Genomic DNA, 20898 nt, shown 5'->3' with positions numbered 1-20898 from the left:
CCAGCATGGCCCATGCACACTGAATCCCTCCTGTGATTGCAGGGCAGCGTTTCAGTGACAGCACGAGCCTGTTCTGCCCCAGCTGGGCAGCAGCACTAGCTCACCCAGAGCTGCTGCAGGTCACTCTAAAGCCCAGGTGTTTTAGGTGGAAGAAAAGCAGAGCTGCTCTGCTCAGCCTGGAGAAGAGGAGACTGAGAGAAGACCTCACTGCAGCTACAGCTTCCTTTGTGAGGAGAGAGGAGGGGCAGACATTGATCTGTCTGTGCAGTGACAGGACCCAAGGAATGGCCTGAAGTTGTGTCAGGAGGGGTTTAGAAGAATACCCCAACCCTCTTCTTCCCCCAGAGGCTGGTTGGGGACCAGAACAGGCTGGAAGGAAAGAAACTGTGGAGTGTGGCTACAGGTATTGTTTGCCGTTACATGGATTCACTAGGATGAACAACTTGTTCAAGGAAAGTGCCACCCTTACTCTAAAGCTACAGAGAAGATGCAACTGGAAAGGAAACAAAGAAGCTATCTGTATCTATAAATTTTTGATTAGAAAAAAAGTCCGTGCAACAAGCACTTTCTGTACAGGTGAGAGTTTTACCTGTGGTGAGAGAAAATCATCAGATTCTTCCACAGAATCTCGGACCAATAACTGATAAATAAATCCTCCAATCTGAACAACCTGAGCACTCCCACTTAATACCCCAGAGAACGTGGCACTCTTCCTTACCTTTCACACTGAAAATATGAGCGATGACAAGACTAAGAAATTTCTGATTATGCCCAGAGGGAGACCTCCAGGCATTCAGGACAGGCTTATGCCACAGAACTCCTGCTAATGACGGCGCTGCAGTCATCGCCCCTCGGCCTCCTCAGGCAGGCCAGCCCTGGCTGCACTCCTGTGTCACCTGGGCAGGGACACCCAGCTCACCCCTCTGTGGGCAGCAAAGCGAGCTCAGAGCCCAGCGCTCCATGGAACACAGAGCTGGACTCACTTGTGGCTCTGCAGAGGGGTGAGGACGTTTCTGCTGCAGAAAGCAGCGGCAGCCACGCCGTGTCCCACAGGGCCCGCCCGGCCTAGCGCACACGCCATGGCTGCGCCTCAGCACAGGCCCCTCAGCCCTGCCGACTCCTCAGCATTCCACAAAATCCCATCCCTTCTTGTAACACTGCCAGCCAATTAGCTGCATAATTAATTCTTCTAAAGCTTCAAGATGCTTTTCCATCTGGGCTTGCCTCTGACCATTTGTTCTGTCTCCTGTCTTACTGTACATTAGCCAGGGCAAATCCAGCGGCCCCAGTCAGATCATGTCGTAATAAGTCAGCTAAAACTACATTTTCTTCATGCAGGAAAAGCTCAATCTATATTGTATCTGTTACATTCTATATAATTATTAGAAGTTAGATTAGCATTATTATCACTGTTTAGATTAGCATTATTATCACTGTGTTAGACCTTATTGGTTGACAATACATTTACACTTAGTTCATTGGTCGGTACATAGTATTTTGCCCATTTATAAAACTTCTGTATTTTTAGTTAGTTTACATCCTTTTTCTACTGATTCTCATGGGACAGATCCTATTGTTGATACAGGTGTGCTTTTTTTTCACCCTAGGAATAGATTGTTGTGTTAATGAATTCTCATTTTCAAGATGTTTTGGTAAGGGAACTCATAAGCTATTGTTAGCTTAGCTGCAGTAGCAGGGCCTAATCTATATTTTATAAGACTTTTCTTTTATAACATTTTTACCTCTCTGCAATAAGATCATTCACTAAAATGTCCACCTGAAATATGTTTTTTTCACTAACAACCAATAATACAAATAATATCAGCTATTCAGGAGGAGAACAAAGTCAAATAAAGAATATTTTCTTAGTTGCCCTGCAAATATTGTACTTTGCTCTTCAGAGATTAAACCATGACTTCTCCAGTTTCAGGGGCAGTGCTAAGTTTATACTGCATGATAACATGTATGCACACATATATATTATATATATATCCAAAGAGTTGATGCCTTTTTGTTCTAGAACATATGGAAAGTCCGGCACAAAAATGGTCTTGCATAGAAGAAATTAATAAGAGGCATAATAAATGAAATAATTAATTTTAGAATTATTTTAAAGTAATTTTAATTCTAAAATTCCTACTGTTGCTTTCACCAAAATTAAGGAAAAATGCAGATATCCATTGACTTGTAAGTTCCTTTGTCTTGTAAGAAATATTAGAACTAACTTTGGATTGCAGGAAGAAATTAAAATCAAAGCCCTGCATCCACATCAAGACAATTTGGTTGCCAGCTTTCAAAAGCTGCTGTTAAGGTAGCAAGTTTGATTTTCATTCAAGGATTTAAAGTATTTGTTTCTACCTTCTGGTTCACAGATCTGAAAAATTATAGAAATAGCTCCACTTCAGAAATTTACAATTAGATTTCAGCAATTTAAAAAAATACTGCAAATCACCCATAGGATCTATCAATCCAACAGCTTTCAAATGAATACCTGGCTTGGCATTTTCTCTACCACCATTCAGCATCCTCCTAAGTTCTGACAGACAAATTTTTTTTGAGAGCCACTGATTGCATTATTTTTAGTCACAGTGTAATATCTGCTCTCTTCCAGTCCAAACTGAGCAAACATTTTCTTGTCATCTCTGATTTTACTTACTATACTCCTGGGACTCACAGACTTAAACTGAGATTGTCAGACCATTATTATACTCACTGTTATAGAAGATGAGCACCCCTTCCTGCCCTTTTTCCTTGCCAAAATCTTATTTACTTGAAGCAGACTCCTGCTGAAAACCAAGGTGTAGTTAAGATTATGTGGTTTGTGTGCCAACGCAACAACAGTGTAATAGCTTTTTTTTTTTTCGCCTTTCACAGAAAAGATAAATGCTCATTTGGGGAAGAAAATACCATCCAGAAGGACTGGGCACACAGTGTTAGACAGGAACAGCTGTTTGCTATACCAAGCTAGAAGTTCCATGATGGCAATCCAAACCTCCTGGCCTGTATCAAAGCTCCTCTGTGGCCAAGAATAACAGTGTCCTGTTATTCTCTGGTGGAGAAAGCCAGAAAATCCTTCAGGGCTCTATCTGGGAGCAGGAAGGATGTGGCTTTTTCTGTGCTCTGTGCTGACCTGGGGGTGTGATGTCATTTGGCCCATTTTTAACTACAGCTGGAGACTCCTAACTGCTGGGACTCAAAGTGCCCATGGTCAGGACAATAGATACACCCCCAGCATTCCTGTGACACGCTGAGGAGTCACAGTCACAGGCTCTGGAGTGTTTCCAAATCAGGAGTCGATTTACTGCTCCACACAGGTGAACTGAACACACATTGTGTACAAAATCACATGGACAAACCACATTTCTAGGAGGGACTTTGCACTTTGTTGGAAAAGGAGCAAAATCAAGGGTTGGTGTCTGCCATTCTTGCCCACAGGAATCAGCTGTGAAAGAAGCTCTGTGGTAATGAAGGGGATACCCACTGAGAGGCAAGTGAAATGCAGGGTGGCAAACTACCACCCCAAACACTCATCATGCATTTCACTGCTGGGACTGATTATCCTGCTAATGAATTTCTTACAGCAGCCATCTCTAAAACCAAAGAGAATTATTATATTTCAGTCAATATAAACCACAGAAAAGTGGCTTATAAAGCTTTCATAGGTGTGAATTTTAGAAGGTTAGAATATTCTTTAGTGACTTAGCGAGTTACAATTACACATACCTCTTCCAAAAGCCTTTTATTTTTTTCTCACATCTTACAAATTTTCTATACAGATCAAATATGTTACAGGATGACAATTTCAAGGGAAGTTTTATGGGATTGTATTGCAAAGCAACTTTATTTCCTATTCCTTTCACCTACAATATATCTGTAGTCTATTTAGATTGTGAGCTCTCACTGACAGGACTGCAGGCTACACAGTGTCTGATCTAGTTTGCAATACAGCTGCTTTGCAAGTCTCCAGGAGTGCATAATGGCTCTGATCTCTTCTCTGCAGATATTTTTTTTTCTTTCTTTTGCAGGTCAGTCTGTACTGGTACAAAATTTTTAGAGCCTTTCAGCTCTGACTTGCTCCAGCTCTTGCCCCACAGAGCACTAAATTATGCAGGTACTGAGCACCACAGGCACCATGAGCTACCTGAGCAATGCCTGGCAGTGAACAAAAATCTGCCCTTATATGATCCATGTTCCAAAAATAATCACCATTGCAAATGAGGTGGAAACAAAGTAATAGATAATAACAAAATTATTATAATTATAAGCGCTAAGAACTATATTCACTCTTAAAGGTACCAGTTTTCTAAAGGTTGTGATTGACCTGCACAACAATTATTTCAGAGGAAGCTTTCAAACCTTTAGATGATGTTGTAATTAAGGGAGAGGGGAAGTAGCTGTTGATCAGTAGAAGACATGGAGACCTCAAAGCACAGACACCCCAATGTCATACACTATATTTTTCTGATGTCAGTTACAATATGTTAATTTCATTTTTGCAGCAATCAAGCTGCCAGACACAGCAGAAAGAACAGAACACTGAAGCACCACTTTTCTTCTGCCTAGATTAATGCCACGGCATCACAGTAATGTGTTAGCACAATGGTTTCTGAACAACCACAAACAATCTACAAGGCTATTATATTTAATTGCTATTTAGATAGTTTATAAATCTACTGTAAACAATAGCAAGGATGCACTCATAATGCTGCTGTAAGATTAGTTACTTATGTCATGACATAAACCAGGCCATGAACTCAGACTATCAACAACTCCATGGTAACTCTGATGTTTATGTCCTTGATTTCCAATAAATGTGGGGAAGCGTTGCCCTCTTTTGTTTCAACACACATTAATTATGTTGCCTTTCCAATGATATTGGATCATGATGCTCACTAAATTCACACCCTGCCTCATCCCATGACAGCTTACCCAGGAGAGCAAACATAGTGTAATGTGCTGTATAAAGGAAATAATATATAATATCTGAACTATGACCTAGCAGAAAGCTGCTTCATAAATCTGCTGCACAGATCACAGCAAGACTGCCTTGCCCCCAAGTTGGTGGTCTGGATCTGCTGCTTCCTCCCATGGAGCTCCCTGAAGAGCTCTGCTGGCTGCAGTACTGTGCAAAACGTCACTGAGGATTGGGCTGCTCAGCCCTTTGATGTTTGTCTAAGTGATGTGAAGAACAGACTTATCCAAAAACAGTGCATGCTCAGGAATTCATACTCCTCCTTCCTCACACTTACTGATTGCTTCTGACTAATGAGCCAGCATGGAGCTTATAACAAAATCATAATCTGTCCTTACCATAAAATCTTTTAAAATGATCTCTGGTTATTTCAGGCTCATCTTACACTATCAAGCATTCAATTATGCCCAGACTGATCAATCTATAACAAGCTAAACTGAAAAATTTTCAACCTCGTTATGCCAGAAGGAAAAAAAAACCAATGTTGGGAGACAGAAAAATATTAAGGAAATTTTAAGGGCTTGGTATCAGAGGAGAAATCTTCTGTTTTCTTTGACAAAGTGCAAGAAAGTAGCATTACAACTGCAAGAACAAAAGTAAAAAGATACAGAATTGAAAATTCTGAGCTGTAAATTCCTACTTACATTTTCTGCTATTTTTTAGGTAGGTGGGGAATCCCTGAGAACTTTGTAAGAAATGCAATAGACCAGGCTGCCTCCTAGATGAGAAACCCCAAAAGAGTTGAACACAAAGGTTTCTGCTTTCAGCTGGTATTGCTGACCCAGCCCATCCTGCTGTATGGGACACATGCCTTCATCTCCCCACTGCACACTGGTTTCAAGTTGCCTGTGGTCTTTATGATGGGCCAAAATTTTAGTGGATGGCATCCACCTGTACAGACTCCACATAGCACACCCAATGCAAGAAACAGTTTGTCTGAAAATATCTCATTAGGAATGAGAAAAGGAGGAATTAGGAAATTTTGACTAGCTCTTAGAACAGCACATCTGTTTGGGACAGTTTAGCATCTGGGAAACAACTCTCGAAAATAACTTTTTGCTTTCTTCCACACAAATCTTTTCTATTTCTGTAAACGTGCTGTCACCTGCCATAAACAGTGAAGGAAATCAATGCATTGTTGTCTCTTAAATATCAACAGTGCACCTGACTTTTTTATCCTCATTCTCCAGGCCTCAGAGCTGCCAGTGGAGATACATTCCTCACAACTACACCTCCACGAGCAGTTCTTTGCATTTCACTCTCTGGTCCAGGCCGAGTCAACATGAAAGCCTAAGTCACTTTAACCCAGTGCAGCCAAAGTTTTATCAGCTCTGATCTTTCAGCACAAACACAGTGGGGAAGTCATAACCCCACTTTAGGGAAACAAAAAACATGCAAGGACATTTATGGGCTGGTGATGATGGAATTTAATGTCTCTTTTTCAAGAGGGACTTGGCTAAAATAGAGAAAAATAGCCAGAAGAACTGAACGTACCCAAAGTTGTTAACCCCTGCAGAGGAGAACAGTCACTATCACTTCCACTGACAAAAACCTGCCTATATTTCTGATGGATGTTATGTGCTGAATGAGAAAATAGATTTTAACATAGAGCAAACAGAACCTATAAATGGAAGAGGGGGAGGAACCCTCCCACAGAGCAAGAGTTCAGTGGAGTTTGTGTCAAGCTGGTTTTGCCACTTCAACCTGTTCCTAGCAGAACTCTGTAGCCACGGGTACCATCACAGAAACTCCAAAGTCTTCTGCCAAAGTCTTTACAAAAGGTAAATAAAAAGTCATGTGTACAATCAATTAGAACAAACTCTGCCATGGAACCTGAACCAGAAAAGGCGTTAAAAATCTTCAAAGTCTTCTGCTTTGATATTTTGATACCTTCCTCTTTGGAATCTTCCTTTTCCAAGCTGATAAGGAACATAGAATATAGCTGCTTTCTCAGGGTTTTTTTACTCTATTTTTCTATTTGCCAGCTAAAACTGTTGTTTACATTACATTACCAAAAGATGGATATGACAAATTTTCCATTCCATCCTGTAGTGCATCTTTTTTTTAAACACTAAATATGAAGTGACTACATGATTATATGGGTCCAGGGACCAGGTAAGCAAGCTGTGGTTTTGGGCAGGATTTTGGAGTTATATAGAAATATAGTCCATAATAAAACCCAATCTTTTCCAATTTCAGTTTAGCTAAGGATTCCATCAAATTTCAACCTCTGCTTCACAGTTTTTATGCGTGGCTATTTCCAAAGAATTTTAGACTTCTGAAATCCAATTTTCATGTTTCTGCATTACAGAAAGCCCCACATTTTTCACACAAGAAGCACGGCATCCCTATTTTATGAGCCATTGGACTTGCAGTTAATATTAGCTAACAGATGGAAGTGTGAATATTCAGATATGCTTTGTTACACACAGACATGTTGAACAACATGAGGAGAGGTGCATATTGCTGTTTTCATTGATCCCTGCAGGCTGCTGCATGGAAAAGTCCTTAGGATTGCTCCTATCCCACATTGTGTGTTTATACTTGTTTCTGTGTCTTTGTGGGACTGTATATAAAGAAATACACATGCACGCATACGTGTGTATATGTATGTATGTATGTATGTATGTGTATATATATATATATATATATATATATATGCACACATACACACCCACACAAGTCACCATGTGAAAAAAATATTTTGAGTTTTAGCACAGTTATATATCAAATTTCCAATATATTTGCTTCTGGATAAAAAAAACACATTACTTGTGTGCAGGGCTTCCATACTGACTCAAATATTAGCTGCATGCTAGATCAGTGATAACAGAATAAGAACCAGCAAGAAGAAACATCTTTTATCTCCTTTCTTGATTTATTCACTATAAAGCTGCTGGGCCTTTTACTGTTTCACATGAAAAACAGTGGTAGAGGAATAATGCCCCTATAAAACATACGATTTTCTCATTATTTCTTCACCTCTTTCAGATACAGCCAAGTGGCTATTCCCACAAAGGGCCAGCAATATCTAACCCTTAATACTCATAATTTTAAACCGCCTTTGATACTAGAACACATTTGTTGTACTTCACAAAGCAAATTTCTGAAGAAACTTCTTTGCTTAACTTAGCCTTGCCCCATTTATAATGTTCCATTTATAATGTTCCATTTATAATGTTGTAGTGGTCCCTAGAGCTCACAAAAATTTTATTGACTATATCCAGCCTTTGTAAGCAAAACTGTATTTTTATCCTGTTTTGCCAAACTGCCTGTGTTTTCTAGTGGCTTTCTCCATTTCCCTTTTCTGAGATGGGATGCTTTCAGATTGAGTATCACTTTTGGAATTAAAGAAGATACATTAAATGCTCCTCCAATCCATATTTAAGTGGAGTAAGCACCCACAAATTCATAACGGAAATTCATAGTTCAGTAGAATACCTTCAGAGCAACTCATACTATTTTTTTTTCTTTAAAGAACAGTTTGAATCAAATAGTTTAAATTTTTTTTAAAGGCAAAAACCATTTAGATTTTACGATGGTAGTTTGACAAATCCAAGAGAAAAATCCAATGTGTAGCAGCAGCTTAGTAGGAAGAAAATTTATCTAAGTCCACAGTTCTTCTGTGGACTCAGATGGGTGGGCAATGCTCAACCACAATTCCCTTCCTTCAGAGAAACATCCTCAGCAGGACAACGGACCTCCAAATGTGCTTTGAACTACAGAAGTTTGGTAATTGAACCCCTCATGCATTTTAAGTGAGGTATCATATCTGAGGTTAATGTCACATTGAAGTGTTCTTGTTTATTTCTAGTTTTCAGAATAAATTCAAGCAGACGTTTTGCTCTCAGTTTCACTGCCATTTGCCTCATTAGCATAGTCATTAAAAGGAAAGATGAAATAAAGCCCTGACATTTCCATATGTAATTTTAAGTTACTCATCTAAAATACAGTAAGTCAAAAGAGCAAAAGACTTTGCAGATAAAAAAAAAAAGCAGAAGAAATATATTTATTTAGGACTTACTTCATTGACATTAATTAAGCTTTTACTTCATTTGCATATGCAAGTGTTCTTGCCAGGAGGGGGTGCCAAGTACCCACAGCACTAATTATGCAAAAAAGAAAACACATGGCAAATATTTTACAGAAAGATATATTACCATGTTTTATAGCAGTTGAACATTACCTTGATAGACCAAACAGTAAATGGAGCTTTCAGCAAGTAATGGCTGTTAAAGCATGTGTTGAGCAAGGTAACTGCCTAAGAACAATCCTGCTAATTCCTCATTTGCAAAAATCAGTCCAGTGCTTATCTGAGTACACAGAAAATAATACAAAATCGAAGAACTTTGCTGCTGCACTATTTGTCTTCTCTAAAAGAGTCTTTGAAAGCCATTAGGAAAAAAAGGCTAAAATTTTGACAAAAGGCAATTGTAAGGTAATGTCACGTTAGTGCAGTCTGAGAGGTATTTGCACTTTTGTGGGGCAATAGGTATTGATGGGGGTGTGAAGGGAAATTGAAGCCCCAAACAGGACAAAAAGATTAAGATAAGATGACTGATCACAGAGCAAAAGGGCAGAGACTTCTTGAAATGGTACATTTATTAACAGCAATTAAAGCAGATTTTGCTCTGGTTTATTTCTGGTTTTTAGGCAGTTTCAATACAAGGTGAGGTCCTGTTTCACTGGATTTTTTTCATTCTTTATGTAAAAGCTTCAGATTCTATGATCTATTATTTGTGAGTAACCTTTTTTTTTTGGTTGTTTTTTTTGGAAGATGAGGGCAACTTATAGATTTCTAGAATTTAAAGTACTTTCTAAAAATTGATGAGAACATCCTGAATCCACAATTCAGCTACAGTCACTGAATTTTTCCTCGTGTGTGCAGCCTAATAGGTAATTGGACTCAATGATGACCTAAATTAAAACAAAGCATTGTAAAACTCATCTTCAGTCCTACCATTTGATCATGTTATATATTGTTGGTAGCATCAATTTTGACAAAGCTTCTAAAAAATAATTTTCCTTAATATTCTGGATAGTTTTATTATTTTCTTCATTTCTGTTTGGTTAAAATATGTATAAATTTATGCACAGACATTCATCTGTAAGACAATATATCATTATTTATACTGATCCATCCAAATATGTAACTCAAATTCCCCTCAGAATCACTTAATATATCAAAAGAAAAACGAGCTTACTGCAATAAACAATACAAAACATATATTTATTATAAATACAAATGCAAAGTGATTTGCATGGATGTATGTTCATAGAATAAAGTGACATAAGGTATTTTATACAACATAAACAACATGTACTACCACCAAGGGAGGAAAAAAAACCTACATAGAACTTTTAAGGAAAAGCTGTGTCAAACTGAACAACTTCTAACCGTGCTTCACTGGGAATTAGTTGAAGTAACCCACCTAATAATTGGTCAGAAGAACTATTTGTATGGTATGGAGCACTGCAGAAGAACACAAGTGTGTTAATAGATGCTTACATACAGCACTGCAAACACTGGAGACATCTCCAGCCTGAACTTTGATATCCAGGCTCCTACTGCAATACAACCCCACAGACAGACCCAGAGCTGTCTCCCCGGTGTCAGGTACAAGCCAGGTCCAGCACAAACACATGAAAACCTCTGCTACAAACTACTGGAGAACATAAGGCTCAAGAAGGGAAAACTTTGGATAAAATCCTGGGTATTTCAACAACAGAGGCCCTTAAAAAATCCCCAATTCTTCTTCTCAGTAAAGCCTTCCCACCAGATATGGGATAGCTCTTTCCCATACAAAAGCAGTGAGGTCTTTAATCAATCAACTGGAAGAGAAAATGTTGATGAAACAAATTAGATCTCTAGTTGGGTTTGTCTTTCCTGGAATTACTTGATGATGCAGTGATGGATTCTATGGAGGCGAGACAAAGAGATAATCAACTAATGACTTGCACAACTTTAATCAAACATGAGTAATGTTTGGCAAATAGACGAACAGCTCCCTAACATACTATGACACAGAAATGGTATTTTAGATCTGGCACAGTCCTAACACAGTTAAAAGGCAGCATTTTAAAGAGTGTGACCCCGAAAAAAGTTCCCATTTTAAGAACTATGTGACCTTAAGATACATTAATTGATTAGATAAAAGTTTCTTCTCCCTGTGGCAAACATTTTCAATTTCACCACCAAAATGTCATGAGTCAAGCAGCAGATGTTTCTCTGAGCTTTCCTCTTAATCACTACAAAACCTTCAACTCTAGGTAAATAACAAGGAACTGAAGTAATTTGCAACCACAGTGGTAGCTGGCAAACAATGGCACTGTGGCTCAGTCACCTGGCATCTGACAGAAAACTCTGTTCTGCACTAGCCACATGGGGCATGCTCTGGGGCACCTTAGACAGCCCCAGAAATTATCCCAAACAGCAAACTTAGACTGATGCATGCTTTCCACAAGGATGTAAAATGCTGCATATACTTGATTTCACTGGAGCCATATTCCATCTGTGCAATAAGCAGTTTGTGGCTTCGTACATATTTTCCTTCCTGTTTTTCTTTTTCCCTTCAAATCCTTACATTATCTCTTTGAACATCTTGCCAATTCCCCCTCATTGGAATACTTTAAGATAACCATGTAGGCTGCACTGTTACTTAGATCTTCAGAACTGTGGACTGGAAACATCTTATTTTACACTACAGCCTATTGAAAATAGTTGATCCAAGTCCATGTGTTATCCCACTATAATTTGGATTTAATCCAGGACTTTCCAAATAGTTATAATGTAGAGCTGGGATCTCTGGCTCAGTCAAACATACCTGTGCCACGTGTTTCACACTTTGTGCTAATTTTGCTGACCAGTCCTGGCTATAGTATTGCTGTTTATTTCTGCACCACAGATCAAGGGGGATATTCCCTCACTTTAGAGAGCTACATACACTCTTATCTCTGTGATGGCACACAGCACATGTCATGGGTCCTTCTACATCAAATTTTTTGTAAATAAAATTTCTTCTCCAACTGTTTTCCACTTGTTCTTCAGTAGTAAAGAATGGCTCTTGGAGATTATTACGCAAGTTAATACGCTATGATTATTTTATTTAGAGTAAGTATTTCATTGCTTGTTTTACTCATGAATCATCACTATTTCCACAGAAAAGACAAGTAAGTTTTTTGTTCAGGAAGGTAAACCACTCACAGTATGTTTGGCAGCATGGGTCAATGAGACTGTAGCTTTGTTTGCACCCAGGTACCTTCTATTGATAGCTACTGACAGATTTTCATCATTGGATCTCTCCCTTTATGCCTTCCCCTGTGCCCTGTTTCACTGCTGTTTGCCTCCTGTACTATTTTACTAAAACCCACTAATCCAGTGTTTGTTCCAACGACAAATTTTACAACAGAACCATTGTGGCAATATCTCAGCCACACATCTTTCCTCTGCCTAACCTGTTCTGCTGGACTGAACTCTGTCCTGCTTCTGCTCAAGGCAGATGTTCCTTTGGACAGCAGCAACAACCATTACTCACAACAATCTTTATTCATTTATGCTCCTACATTTTTGGCTTGCTGCTGAAGTGGGAGGGCAATGCAGCAAGGCACTTCTGTCACTTAGGAAACCTCCTTCTGCCACATGAACAGCTTCAAGAGGACATCCTTCTAATTGGCATTCCTAAAGTCACCTTCAGTGGACTGTTCTGCAGGTGTACATCTCTATGGCAACACTTGGTGCCATTCAGAGTGCACAGAAGATTTTGTGTTCAAAGTTATCATTTCCTAATTCTGCAGACCATATGGCACCATAAAACCCACAGTAGAGCAGATATTTTTAAAGCATGACATTAACTTTACTAGGGACATTAACAAAGATGAATAATGTTATCCTCACTCAAGTATGAATTATGCCAATGTTTTCAAATTTGGATGATTAAGGTTGTACCTAAAATGATCATCTATTTTTTTTTGCAGTTCTGAGATGTACTAGGAGTCCACCTGTGCCTGGATCTGAAAGGATCCATACATATTATCAGAATAACAGTTTAAGCAAAAACACATAAAGATAGCATTATTCTTATTTCTTTTTCTGAAGTTTATGATTGGTAAATCTGATCCTGTTCTTATGAGACATCAAAAAAAGAAAAAGATATTTTCTCAGTAATCACTGCATTTCATTTTAGCTCTACTTTAGATTACTGATTCTCTGATCAGGACAGACAAATGTGCAGATCCTCTGTCCAGTACAGAGGAATATTACAAACAGAAATTTATTGAAAGTATATCTTAAATCTGTTCAATTTTGCAAATGCTTCTCCTTTCTACTACAACCTACGTGGTTTGTCACATTCCATAATGCTGCCTGGTAAATAACCTATGTACTTATTACCACTAATCCTGTTGCCATGATCTCATTATTAATAAAGTAATGTGGTTAATTATTAAAACATACCAAGCATGTTCCAATTACTTTTTCTCACCTGCCTCCACTTCCTTACTGCAAAACATTCCAACCAGAAACATTTTTTACTTTCCAATCATCTTGATGAATGATATAAAGCAACAGGGTATAGTCTCTAGATATTCAGCTTACAGCCTCTCTGCATGAGCAAGCTGCATGTGCAAGGAGTCCCTGGGATCATGCCTGGGGGCATTAATGAGCTTATTAGAACACTGTAACAAGGATTATCTGAATTTCTTATGCAGAACTGAAGATTTAATCAGCTTCTTGCCTTCAACTACCAACACAGGTCAGCTTAAAATCACTGCTGTTTTAAAAACACAATATTTTTTCTTCTTATATTGACATAGGTTATGATGACCATGGATGATTAATGTTCATTAACAATGGTAAAACTTCTGGAAAAAAAAATTACACATGAAACATGGCATCTCATTTAATTATTATGAATTCAATGCAGCACAGCTGACCTTGGCAGTAATTTTCATACTGAAATGAAAACATCACTTTTCATGAGTCCATCACATCACATTTGGATGCTAAGCTTTTGCCCACAGTCTTCATTGATACTGCACTTAAAAGAAAACTGCTTTTCACCTTAAACTGCTGTGTTCCTTCCCACACAGCAGCAGCCATAAAGATGGTTATCCTGAAAATCACCTGAGTGCATATTTAGATGAAGGTGTGATTCTTTCAACAACTGTACCACTTGCTTATTGAGGGTCGGCCAGGCAAAACCTATTTTTAATAAAAAATAAACAAGCAATAGAGCTCTCCTAAAAGCTGTAATAGGAACATACTAGCATAGTGCAGAAACACATGACACAACTTATTTTAAAGCTTTCAGTTTTGTTTTTACCTCAGTCTGTCTGGAGTCCATGCATTTTTAATGACTGTGCTTACCAGTTGCTGTCCGTGAACACCCCAGGCTGCATACTGTAAAACTGAATCCTCTACTTCTGGAGGGTTTAACTCCCAAACTTCCCTTGAAAAAAGGGAAACATTTTTACTTGAACACACTGGCATCACCTCATGCATAGAGCCACTGACAGTGGCATGGTAAGGAAAAAACAATGTGACCTACCTTGTGTGTATGTTATAAATCACATATGAAGCTGTGTAAGAATAATGAAATACCTGTTAAAAACAAAAAAGGTAAGGATTACAAGACAATATACAGGATTAAATACAGACTACCATAATAGCAATCAGAGTCTTCAACCCCTGTAAACACTGACACCTTTATTGCTGAAAGAAGGTTTTATTGAATTAATTATATTCAACAGACCTGAACCAGGTTTTGAAAGCTGTAGTAAGGACACACGTACTCACCTGTTCATTTAACCAGCCACTGTAACAGTACAACTGCACATAAAATGTCCAAATTAGAAAAATGCATTCCTGTTTTAAAAAAAAAACAATAAAAACAAGCTCCCCCGCATAAAAAAAAAACAAACCCAAAACAAAAACCCTACTGAGAATATACATTAGGGAAAATTTTTTTTTTTTTTTTTTTCTTCATCAAGCTGTGTCAAAATGATTGCACAGGCAACACAGCTACTCTACTTGAAATGCAGACCAATACAGGCTCATATGGTATTTTTCTGACCACCTGCTATGAACAGCCTGAAGGACCTCCCAGGTATGGCTCACAGAACAGAAGAACTCTGTACTTAGTGCAGCTCTGTTTGCTGCGGCTTTCATTAAATAAGTTTTGGTCTGATTTTGGATGACTTTCTTTGCTTTTCAGGAAAAGTTTGTTGAAGGTTTTTTGTCATTTTGGGTAAAAGAAAGAACTATTTTTCAGTAAACCTTTCTCATACAACAGCAAGTTACTGACTTCTGAATTCCAAACCTGCAGGATTCTCTGAACAGAACAGAAGAGCACTTACAGTGTGCAATATGATAGATCACCCCACCAAAGGGCTCCAATCAAAGCAAACAATTACACATTCTCTCTAGCCAAACAGTAGTCTATACACACATAGTGAATAACAGACATTTTGCTCTCTTCCAGGATGGAGTGATTGGTTTTCACCTAGCTCATTTTTTGCCTCTATGTCTTGTATCATGACAGTATCATAATTCCATGGTATTCGTTTTAATATGATTTGAAATTGCTTCGTGGTCTTGGAATATGAAATATATTTGCCACTAATTATTACTGAACTAAGCAAAAATCAATTTTTAATGTAAACTTCTGTCAGAAAAAAATGTTAGATTACATCCTCTAGACTTACTGCAGCTTCATGTCTACCCTTACAGCATCTCTGCTTGGCACATGGAAGATTTTTTCTGGACAGGCTAATCCCAGTTAGATGGGGACAGCCACAGATGTAAAGCCAAAACCTTGACATGGCTACATGTGTTGGGAGCTCTTCAGGGTAAATTTTCTGCTCTGGGAACCTTTCAGTGTCTCCTTCAAAGAGAACAGGCAAAGGGGGATCCTCCATGGACAGAGCCACTGGAATTTGTCACTATGGCACACAAAAGGGTTTCAGAGGTTGCTATTTTGTCTAGAGGCCATTCAATAACAGAGCCATCTGAAACATCCTTCCACTGACTCCCTCCTCAGTATTAGTTCCCTGCCAACACAGGCCAAGAATTTAGCATGCCCTAAATCTTTGCTGGCTGATGCAGCAAGAATCCCACAAAGGTTTCTAAGATTAGTAACCCTACTTTGTGCAACAGCTGAATATCCCTTCTATAAAATTTCCCTTTGAGACAAAAATAATTTCCATTTTCCAAGTCTATTGTGTTTAACGTCAGAACTGTTGCTTCAGTAACAATCATATTATTAAGTATGCCCCAAACATTTTTATATTTTATATTACAGCTTTAGAGAAACTGTTTTGTCATGCAAGGTTCAAGCTTCTTCTGAGAAGTAGAGACAAATGGTTAAATCATGGTGGTTTCTGCACAGGGATTGCCCAGAGATTACCCAGAGGGGCACTTGCCAGCAGCCAGTTACAAAGAAGAGAAATGGGTCTCTTGCCCTTGGGGGAAAAGGGAAAATTGTATCAAAGATAATTCGTGAAGGGTTGATAAATATATTGAATAGGAATATTTTAAATGTAAATTATTAGACAATATATTTCAACAAGAAATGCTAAACTAATAAGTCATTCTGGCAACTTAAACAGAAAATATACTGTAACAACAACAACATCACAACATCACTTCATATATCATGTGAAAACTCTGCTCCTGCCTTGTGTAACATTTCTGTCCAAATATTTATGCAGAAACATTAATATCCGTTGAAAAAAGTGAAAAGAGCTCCACTTCTCGTGGAGACCAACACAGTGAGGTCACTTTCAGGCAGGATGCTGACATTTTTTCTTGATTTTCTCATATTAGTTTTAGTTCTTAACAGGAACACCATGTATAAATGACAAGTACCAAGCTTCCTAATTCATCCTGCTTGCAAGAGCCACACACGGAAACACAATCACTGTCAACATGAAATCAACAAAAAAGGATGTAGAAAATATTTCTTTTCCTAGTCTAGTTCTTGTAGAAAGTGCTTAGGAAGCTCTTGTAGTTTTGTACAAAGGCTCAACCTGTTTGGCTTCCTCTTGCACAGAGCTGTGTCATGGCTGGGACACTGCCCTTCCCTAACTTCTGGCACCACAGGGAGGAGTAGCAGCAACTCTCTAAATACCAGGATCAAACCTCCCACACAGCCACCAGTTGTGTCCTCTGCAGAAGAGGCTTGGGGAATTTGGGGAATTACGCCCTGCAACTCCTGAATTGTAGGATGTGCGCTAAGCAGAAAAAACCACCAGCCTGGTAATTTATTCCAACATCCAGACTAAAGCTCAGGCAGCACTGACCCCTCTCCCAGTGTATTTACAGTGAAGGCTGGCTACTCTGTGCAAGTCAAACCCAAAGTGCAACCATTCATATTCCAAAATGTTTTCAGACATTTCTTGTACTCCACACTTTCTAACTGAGGTCCTATCAAAAGACTGAATGAAGATTAATATTTAAACATGGACATTGAATTGCCCCAACTGACCAAAATAAGAGATGTGAAACTAAGGAAAAGGGTTTGGTTGTAGTGAAAAATACTCATCTTCTATGTACAGAGAGAATCAGTTAATTACTACGGACATACAAAACATCTGTAAGAAAAAAGCAATGTAGGAGAAAAAAGGCTTTTAAAATATTACATGCATTACAGCAATTTCTGCAGTGTCATATCAGCTGAGGAAAAAAAAAGAGGAAAATGGCCTGGTCTAATTTATTAAGATAATTATAGATGTTAAGGTTGGGTCCTGTAAGGAGCCTTCACTTCAGATATGGCATGTATGCTTGCTAGGGTCCAGGCCTTTCTGGCAAGTAAATAACTTGCATGCTTCTCTTATGATAAACTGGAAAATGTTCCCTGCAATGTTAAGAACTGTAAAAATGGCTTTTTAGATCAGACAGACAGTATACCTCCCCCTCAGTACAATTTATTTAATTTTTCTTTTGCCACAGAATGCAGTCAGTAACAACCATTGCATATTAAATATTTCTTCTGAATTCATTCTTTTATCAGTTTATAAAGTGATGACAAGCTTTCATCTGCTGCTGCTCAACACTGAAAAAGTTAGCTGCATTTGTGTATGAAAAAAAATGAAATTACAGAACTCCATTACAAAGGACCTAAAAGAAAAAGGTGCCAAAAGTATTTCAAGACAAATTGCTCCAGTCAAAATGTATTGAAATAACAATCTATTACTCAGCTAACAGCCAACAATAAAAAACACACTTATCAATCATGATCTGAACTTTTAGATGACACATTTAGATGAAGGTGTGATTCTTTCCACAATTGAGTTCTGGAGTTTCATGTGTCCTTTATTCTCTACCTTTCAAGGAATTATTTTTTCTTTCTGTGGTTCTAAAAGTGAAATAATTCCATGGAACTCAGGGCATAGCCCAACAAGATGCAAGAAAACTGCCTTACACACTCTGCCAAACACACTCCACTAATTCTGCAAAACGTTCCAGAAAAGATCCAGTTCACTGTCCCTGGGTAATTTGGAAAACATTTCTCAACAGAATAGTGTTTTTGCTAAAAAGCTGCCAAGAAAACCTCAGTAGCAGTATTTTTATGGTGTGATGAGAGCTCTCAGCTCCAAGGAAATGGAAGAGAGATGATGACATTAGAACCTCGCAGCGCTATAATCCCAAAATGCTTGGGCATGCCAAACACCTTGATGCATCCTTTATCCATTTCCTGTATTATAAACCAATTACATTCTTTCATGTGTTATTTATTTAGAGCAGTAATGATGCCTTCTTGCTGGCACAGCTTTTTGCAAGGCAGTGGAGTGTCTGTCCTGTGTTTTTTGTTTTTACCCAAACAGACACCTGCAATCTGAATTCCTCACTGCAGCTCTCAGTGCTGCTACACTCTGTAAATTCCCCTTTCAGGTTCCAATAAGACATCTCACAGGCCATTAAAGCACTCAGTCTGTGCAGGAACTATAAAAGCTGGGAGGATATGAAATACATTGAAAATTTCAGCACCTGCAGTATTACTTTCAGTTGTTCCAAAGCTTAACAGCCAAATGGTGTCCATGTCTAGCACACAACAAAGATATCCATCTATTGGTATTGAACATAGCAAATAGAACACACTATTTAAAAGCCATGCCCTTCCCATTAGTGAAAAAAAAAAAGCAGCAGAGACTAATTAAGTAACTGAAATTGCAATGTTTGCCATCATTTCCATCCCACTTATCTCCAAACACATATCCTGGTTTGAATAGAAAGGCAGTTTCTCAGATAAGGTTCAAAACCATGCAGACCTTTCTGATTCACCAGTGGGATATCAGATCTTTTATGGGTTAATTTACACTTCTGATCCCATGAAAAATAAAATATAGTATTTTATGAGACTACTGATGTGAATGACAAATGACTATATTCTTGTTCTATGACTTAAAGAATTTAACCAGTTTTGGACACAAAATAATCAACCTTAGCTGGGTAAAGTTTAAACTCCTGCAATACATGGATGCCTCCCAAACAGTATTACTCATAAAAAAAAGAAAGATCAAAAACCTGCTTTTATTGCTTCAGAGGCACAAGTTAATTATTAGGAAGTTCAAAGCTATGAGAGAACCTGACCTGGAAAAGGTTTTCTGTGCCTGAAACCTTTTCTATTTTTTCCAGCTACATCAGTTGGCCTAATAAAAGATATTACCTCTTCCCACAAATCTTGTCTCGTTTATTCCTTCAGGCCACCACATCTGTAACAACAATGTTAGGGAGAAACAAATATTCCTAAGCCCAGCTGAAAAAAAAAGCACTACCTCAAACTAAAAGTGATCCTTCAAAATTAATAACCTGCATTACAGTGCATATCACAAAAGGCATGAGAACCCAGAAATCAGGGGACAGGACACAGTGAAGCAGGGAAGTAAACAGGAATACAGCTTGCCAAGGACACTCACTTCTCCATTCACCCGTGGCCCTTCTCACTTGTGAAGATCTTTCATAATACACTAGGAAAATGGTCTGGCACACTTCCAAACTGCCTCAGTGGGTGCGAGCCACAGGAGCTACTGGCTGTCGTGCACAGTGTAAAAAACAGCACCCCTACTGGGATTCTGCCTTTATCCTCTTTTCTACAGTTGAATTAAGTATTTGAAGAATTACTGAAAAATCTACTTATGCTGAAAACTGAACCATAAAGCCTTGGCCATGGCAAAGTGATTAGAAAGCCAAGCAAAAAGTAACCCATCACTCATCTGCCATTCATGCAACAAAGTACTCATACACAATGACAAACAGAATCTCATTCAAAAACCCAAATCTCTAAAAACCTCCACTTAAAGGCTCAAAAATACAATTTAGAAAAACAAAAGTAAACATATATTGCTTCCTATTTTGCCTTTAGCATACAAGCATCTTGGAAGATAAGTAGAATATCCAGAACATGCCACGAGCTACAAATTTTGAGCAAGGACCAGACTCAGAGTGGAAAGAATATGAGGGGACATAATGAGGCACAGGATGGTTATGGAGATCTTTTGAAGATTACTGCTATAAATACCTTCTGCTTGTGGCCAGAAAAAATAACTTCATTATACACTTTAAGTAAGTTAACATATATTCAAGTTCACCCCCCCATACAAAAACCACAGTATATATAAATTATATTAAATTATACAAATTCTATGTCTATTATTTATATAAATTATGCAAAGAATTATTGAAATTATTTTTCCTGTAGTTAGTGATATTTTACTATCAATTTTGCTCAGAGAACACTGGTGTTATTCAGATCTCCAGCAATGAAAATGAGAAAAGGCTTTCAGTAGGTCTTTAAGGTCATGTACAAGCTCCTGATTCTGGTACAAATCTGGAGAACACCAGATTATTTGGCTGAACTTCCTCCGTTGTGGAAACACTGCTGAAAGCAAATGAGTTACAGTAGGAGGGGGAACTCTCTGCTTGATTCCAT

General features: G+C 38.3%; 1 protein-coding gene across 2 annotated transcripts in view; it reads right to left on the bottom strand.

Moving 5' to 3' along the window:
- DPP10 (dipeptidyl peptidase like 10) overlaps window positions 1-20898 on the bottom strand; it is a 431094-nt gene that overhangs the window by 44333 nt on the left and 365863 nt on the right. For both annotated transcript variants that reach the window (XM_059852599.1, XM_059852598.1), the window contains exons 6-7: window positions 14518-14570; window positions 14337-14418 (exon numbers count right to left, since the gene is read on the bottom strand). In XM_059852599.1, coding sequence (XP_059708582.1) covers window positions 14337-14418; window positions 14518-14570 — 135 coding nt within the window. The remainder of the gene's footprint in view (window positions 1-14336; window positions 14419-14517; window positions 14571-20898) is intronic.

This window comes from Haemorhous mexicanus, chromosome 8, assembly GCF_027477595.1.
Source record: "Haemorhous mexicanus isolate bHaeMex1 chromosome 8, bHaeMex1.pri, whole genome shotgun sequence".
Taxonomy (NCBI): Eukaryota; Metazoa; Chordata; class Aves; order Passeriformes; family Fringillidae; genus Haemorhous; species Haemorhous mexicanus.
This window is presented reverse-complemented; position numbering and strand designations above follow the sequence as displayed.